At 36.8% G+C, this 6,694-nt stretch overlaps 1 protein-coding gene across 1 annotated transcript; it reads right to left on the bottom strand.

Annotated features, from left to right (window-relative positions):
• Nucleotides 1–2,547: 2,547 nt before the first annotated feature.
• On the bottom strand, nt 2,548–6,459 carry LOC109066352 (leucine-rich repeat neuronal protein 1-like). Its single transcript, XM_042761741.1, has one exon. The coding sequence runs from the start codon at nt 6,421–6,423 to the stop codon at nt 4,192–4,194; it is 2,232 nt and encodes a 743-aa protein (XP_042617675.1). The 5' UTR covers nt 6,424–6,459; the 3' UTR covers nt 2,548–4,191.
• Between the last annotated feature and the right edge of the window lie 235 nt (nt 6,460–6,694).

Here is a 6,694-nt window from a genome sequence, read left to right as displayed (position 1 = left end):
TATAATCTCTTTATTATGAGTGTTTATTAAACCCGAATAAAATGGTGACAGTGGAATTCTAATCACTGCATCACCAGCAAATAGAGCCATTTCAGATCCATTACTTTTGGACACCCTGAAAATCATAAAATGCCAAATACCCTTTGTCTCCAGATAATATTATCATTTTAAAAATGGGATTTGACGTGGTAATCTTGGAAAGAGTTTAAATGGCTAAAGCCCAGGTCATGTTTCACAGGTCTACCATTTAACAGCAAGTGTGTTTATGAATTTAAAGCTGTACAATGTCAAAAATGCTAGTCAATTTCACAAATAATGCAAGTAACATTGAATTAAACATGACATTTTTCAGTAGAAAAAAATAATACTGTAAAACATACTCCAGTAAAATTAAAAAGAGTGCTTTTTTACAGTGTAAAAAAATATTTTAATTCTCATAATGCAATAATGTATTTGAGTCAATTTTGACCTGGAACAGATACATAAAAAAATTCTAAAAAACGAATATTTGTGACTTTAAGATTCTCAAAATCAATCAATCAATTCAATATCAAATTAATCTACAATAAAATTATAATACAACACAACCACTTGTGTATGGATTGGGCTACCATTAGGTGTCAAAAGTTCTTTTTGTGAAACGATCTCCCCATATGTCACGCACTTATGAGATTAATGATACTTGATGGATATGAATATGTACACCTATTGATGAACCATTGCAGCATGGAAATCTGAATCCGAAAATAATATACAGATTTTGAATGCTTTATGAGGGTTATGTTTCAAAGTATAACTCCACTGAGGTTTAACCCATTAAAGTTCAAACAATAAAATCAAAGTGAAACATTTGCAACCAATTTAACTTTTATAATGAACATTTTTCTGAACGCAATATATCTATAAATTAAAAAAAAAGTGATGTGCTTGTACTGTCTTTCTTTTAAATAAATCCTGGATCCTTTCATATTTTATGTTCTAATGCAATAACATTTATATTTTAATTTTTGTCAGTGTGTTCAAATGCTTCTTGGACACTTATTATTGTAGCTTATAGTACAATATAGTAAGAACATTAAACAATTATGCTTTATGTTAAATTTCTGGTCATTTTAAAATCAAACACTGCAGTTGCACAAGCCATTGCACCTTGCATGTTTGAAAATTAATAAAATATTATTTTATACCACCTAAACTAGTTTTGCGTGCTTCTGTAATGCTGTGTATGTTTCAGTTACACTACAATACTATATAGAATAGAATAGAATAGAATAGAATAGAATAGAATAGAATAGAATAGAGCTGACATTTTATATTTCAGAAAGAGCTGCAGAAGACAATAAAAGCTTCTTCAATACTTATAAACCCTTGAAATAATGTTTCTTAATAGATCAAAATGTAATTGCATTTATTTCATACATATCTGGGTTTATGTATTGATTTAGAACTTCTAATAAGCTCTTACACTGAAAAGTTTAAAACCCAATTGATGAATTCATTTATGAATCATAATTAAAAGTTAATGATTAATCATGTTATGCTGCGGTAACATGTATCTCTGGAGGAACTTTAAAATTTGTTAATTTTCCATTGAACTTATTAAAAAATGGTCATACAGTACATACATATTACATTGCAAATTTATTGTACACTGTGTCAAATTTAGTGATCTAGTCCATTTTTGCTTTAAGCGGGAAACTTCTCTAAGAGAGAACAAAGCACTGTTTTAGATATGTTTGTACAAAAAGAGTAACCTTCAAGGGAAAACAAAAAAGAGAAGCTGCATAGTTGTAGTAATATTGTGTTTATTTCTCTCAAATATTTCTTCAGACAGTCATTTCTCCTGAACTACTGCACATGGACGTCACAACACGTCTTAACAGTGTAAAACCATTATTGTTGACTTTTGAATTGAAATATAACAATAATATTCCTCTATTACAAAATACCCTGCTATTCACTGAGATACAGTAAATCGTGTAAGACGTCATTACTGTTCTCCACCACTAGAGGGCAGAGCTGTAGTGATACATTTAATGCTTAATCTAAGGTGACGTTTTCTCTGCTCCTCTGCCAGTAATAACACACAATGTGATTTACAGTCAGTGATGAAAGAACATCTTAAAAACATGTGACATGAGTATGAACAACATTTCACATTAGAACTGACTGCTCACTTGTCAATTCTAGATGTTGTTGGTATGAACTTGAGTGCATTTTCTATCCCCTTAAATTTGAAAATAAAATAAAGAAAATAAAATCCAGCATAAAATACCAAAAAACAACACTTACAACAAACAGCTCAAAAACTGAGCAGAAAAGTAAAGAAGATCAAGAAGTGTTAACATACTGTAAGTTATAGATATTTTCTCTCACTGTACTTTAGAGCTAAATATATCATGACATCTCATTGACTGATGACAGTGACATCTTTGGTTCAAATAAAACATAACAAAAGTGCACCCAATAATAAAAAAATGACTTCTGTCAAATGTATATATATATATATATATATATATATATATATATATATATTATATATATATATATATATATATTTTTTTTTTTTTTTTTTCATTTGTTTATGTTGCACTGACAGCCTGACAGGTGAATGCAGAATCATGCTAAATCTAAAGTTTTCAGATTTTGACAAATGCACTAGTCACAGTCATCAACAATAAATGAATCCTGTGAGCGACAGTATAAGAAAACAGGTACATTTTCACAATAAAGTAATTAGTATTATATCTGGTGATTACATCTGGTCATGTGATGTCCATTTAAAAATGAAATAGTTTTTATTAAGCTACCAATATAACTGGAATCTTTATTTAATGTTAATGTTTTTCAAAAATAATAATCATTTCTTTAGGGTTGCAGTGTTTTTAAAGAGGGAAAATTAATGAGTGCACCTGTAAAGGTAAACCCTTAAAGAATAATTTTTGATCCAAATTTAATTTGATTATATTTCTTCAGTATCTGGAGAGATGTCATTTGCTGATACACAACAGAACAACAATACATGAGCATGTGTCTTGCATAACTTCTGTATTAATCAATATGATGCAGGATTATGCACAAATCTAAACAGGTTTAAACATGTCAGAACCTTAAAAAATAAATCAAATATTGTTTTCAGGGTGGCATGTGTATTTTAAAGGTTAATTCATCTATGTGAGGAGAAAACATTGATTCTTTTTTAATTCTCATTCAATTCAGATCTCATTCTCCACACACACTTGTTACCTAATTTACCACACTAAGACTGAATTGTGTGAATATTGAGTTTGGCAACATGTTTAACTGAGAACTGAAGCAATCTCTCGGTAATCAAAACGCCAAGCACATGATGAGGTACAAAGCATAGAATGGCCCCATCATTGTTAGCAATTGGTGAATGTGTGCAAGTAAATGTCAGGCATTTGAACCACATGATCGTTATAGTCTAATGACTTTTTTTCAATCAAATATGAAATACATTTTCAAACAGTGCTAATAAACACAGCCATTTTCACACCCTCCACCGTAAATAGTTATTTAACAATGCAAGAATAAATAAGCACAGCTGCGCAGTTGTGTTCCAGATATTAATTGCATATTACAGCTAATTAGTTTGCAGAAACAGCCAGCACCTGGCAGGTTTGGTTTAGGTTTTATTTTCATTACAATGCAGGTGATAAAATGTGACGAGCTGAAGATAAATGAGAGCAACGAGTGTGTCACCATCTCACGCCTGTGTATTTTTTAGAAGTGAGAAAACTAGGAAAAAACTCCCTGTTAGCACCAAAATATCATGCAAAAATTCCATGCAAAAACTCCAGAATCTGATGTCATGTGACTTCATTTGATATGTGGGAGGCAACAGAAAAAGTGTTGATCGGTGTTATTGTATTAGCTTGCTTAGTGCGGATATAGAATGAATAAATTATATGAATTATTAACACATTGGCATGCTTAATGTTAAAATACAATGCAATGCAAAACCATAGAATGTGTTTTGCTGCCCACGTCTGTTGGATGTCTAACAAAAAAAAAAAAATAGCAAACAAGTGTGCTTGGCATTGAAGGGTACAATCTAAAAATACATATATCTTTCACAATAACAAATCAATAATACATACTTGTCATTTATGTACAACAGTGTACATATACTGTTTAAAATGTCTCTTCTATCTACTTTCTGTTGTGCAGCTACCACATGTATGTTTTTGAAGTGTCTATCTGTGAGTTCTGAGGGTCAGCGGTGCCCTCTTTCTCTTTTTCCGTCTCATTCTCCCAGAGGTTAATAAGTGGTGGGTAGAGTTCGTTCAGAGGAATGGAAGTGGTGTGCTGCATGTATTTCTTAAGAGAGTGGTGACAAGATTTCTGCTTCATGCGCCATCCCATGTAGAACACCAACAGAGCCATGATGCAGATGGCGAACATTGAGCCCATGACTGCCGCAAGGGCTACGTTGGTCGGCTGGGCAACCATCTCCACGGCAAAGCTGGCGTCTTTGGTGGTCACGTTGATACAAGAGTGCTGGGTCTGCTCGGTGCCAGCCATGGTCAGGCAAACTTGGTATTCTGTGGAAGGTAAGAGGTGAGTGAGGTTGTACTCTTGGACATCTACAGGGACCATCGCTGTGTAGCTGATCTGTGGGTTGTCAATTTTTACTGTGGCGCTGAGCCACTTGGGTTGTGACACTTCATGGTTGGAAGATGCAGCAGATGGGTGCACCTTCCATTCGAGCACCACAGACTGGGCATGGACGATTTTTGCCAGGATTACTAAGGATCCAGTGGTGTTCACCACCACTTGATGACCTCCAAAAGGGCGCCCACCATGCCAGTTGCTCCTATCCATGTACACAGAGATGCTCCGGGTGTCGGCTCCCTCTGCATTCCAAGCAACACAAGTGTAGAGACCAGCATCCTCGGGTTCGACATGTGGGATCTCTAGAGCACCTTGGTCTTGCATCCGATGCTTCTTTGGCATTCCTCCTCCCTCATTCGAGGATGGTGAAACAGCTTCAGAAGTGACTTTGTCACCGGTGGGTGTCACCCAGTAAAACTGAGGTGCTGGATCTGCCACGGCCCAGCAGTTGAGTGTTAGAAGCTGTCCTATGGTGACGTTGAGCTGTGGAGGGAAGGCATGCTGAGAAATTAGAGGCAGGCAGGTGTTGCTTGCCCCATTCCAACTTGCAGACACCACTTCCTGAAGGGACTGGCCAACAAGATGTGGTGGGGAGCCACAAAGAGTTATTTGGGGCTCCAGAACTTTGAGGCTTGATTGGTTGCCCAGGATGGGCCCCCAGTTGGCGAGACAATCGCACCTGAGTGGGTTGCCATAAAGACTGATTTCATCCAGACTGGGGAAAGCAGATACAATCTCATGGGGCAAAAGCATGAGGTTGTTATTGTGGATCAGTAAGGTGCGCAAGCCACGCATTTTCAGGAAAGCGGCTCGGTCTATGAAGAACAGGTGAGGGTTGTTGTAGAGCTCCAATTTGGCCATTTGTGGTAAGTTAGAGAATGCACCCCTCTCAACTGCCACAAGTTCCTCCATGTTGTTCAGACTGAGTTCCTCTAAGTGGGGAAAGTCTCGGAAGTCACCTTCCTGTATACGTATAATGGGATTCTTGTTAAGGTCGAGAAACTTGAGGCTCGGTAGAACACCCAGGGCTTTTGGCACAGCCGTGAGCTTGTTATCGAAGAACGAGAGACTCTCAAGGTAGTCTAATCCCTGGAAAGCACCCTCTGGTATTTCCCTGAGCCCCATTCCCGCGAGAACCAAACTATGCAATTTAGAGAGGGGGTGGAAGTTCATATCTTGCAGTCCAATAATGGGATTTTCCCCTATCATTAGGATCTCAAGGTTGGGTAGAGAGTCAAACCAATGGCTGTCTATTGCCATAAGCTTATTAGAGTTAAGGTGAAGCCTCAACAGGTTCCCCAAGCCTGAAAATGCATTTGGACCAATAGAAGATATCTGATTATGATTAATATAAAGCTCCTCTAAGTTGACTAGATCCTTTAAACACATATCAGGTAGCTCTTTAATTTGGTTTTCCTCAAGGTAAAGTGTGACCAGTTGGGTAAGGTTACTCAAACCAACGTCTTGGATTTGTGTGAAGTGGTTCTGGGAGAGATCCAGTTCTGTGAGGTTTACCAAGCTCTGGAGTACTGAGGTTACCCTGGAGATATTGTTGCTCTGAAGAAGCAGCACCTGAGTATCAACTGAAATATTCCATGGGATTTTGCTCAAATGGAGCTCGTTGCAGTCAACAGTCTTGGCTTGATGGTAGACCGACTGAGGCGTGTACCATGGGCGGGTCTCGCAGACACACTGGGCAGGGCAGAAGGGAACTGCAAGGGAACAGCGACACACAGCCAAAACGAAACAGACTGTGAGCAGTGAAATGGAAATGGCAGTTCTCTCCATACTGAGGATCTCTAGAGTGCTGAGCCCAGTAGGAAGATTACACATTTAAAAAAAATATCTACAAAAAATAAAACACAAAAATTCTCACACACACCCCCAAAAAAAAAAAAAGAAAGAAGACTTATAAATCATGCAGATTATATGATGCTAGTCGAGTGCAAATTATATTAACGGCAACTTTAGATGCGATATTTATTAGCATCACTTGCAGAAGGAATATTAAACATAAAAACAGCTATTTCTGCTCTCCTTAAGATCACACAAACAAATC

The sequence above is a fragment of the Cyprinus carpio genome, chromosome A8 (assembly GCF_018340385.1).
Source record: "Cyprinus carpio isolate SPL01 chromosome A8, ASM1834038v1, whole genome shotgun sequence".
Taxonomy (NCBI): domain Eukaryota; kingdom Metazoa; phylum Chordata; class Actinopteri; order Cypriniformes; family Cyprinidae; genus Cyprinus; species Cyprinus carpio.
This window is presented reverse-complemented; position numbering and strand designations above follow the sequence as displayed.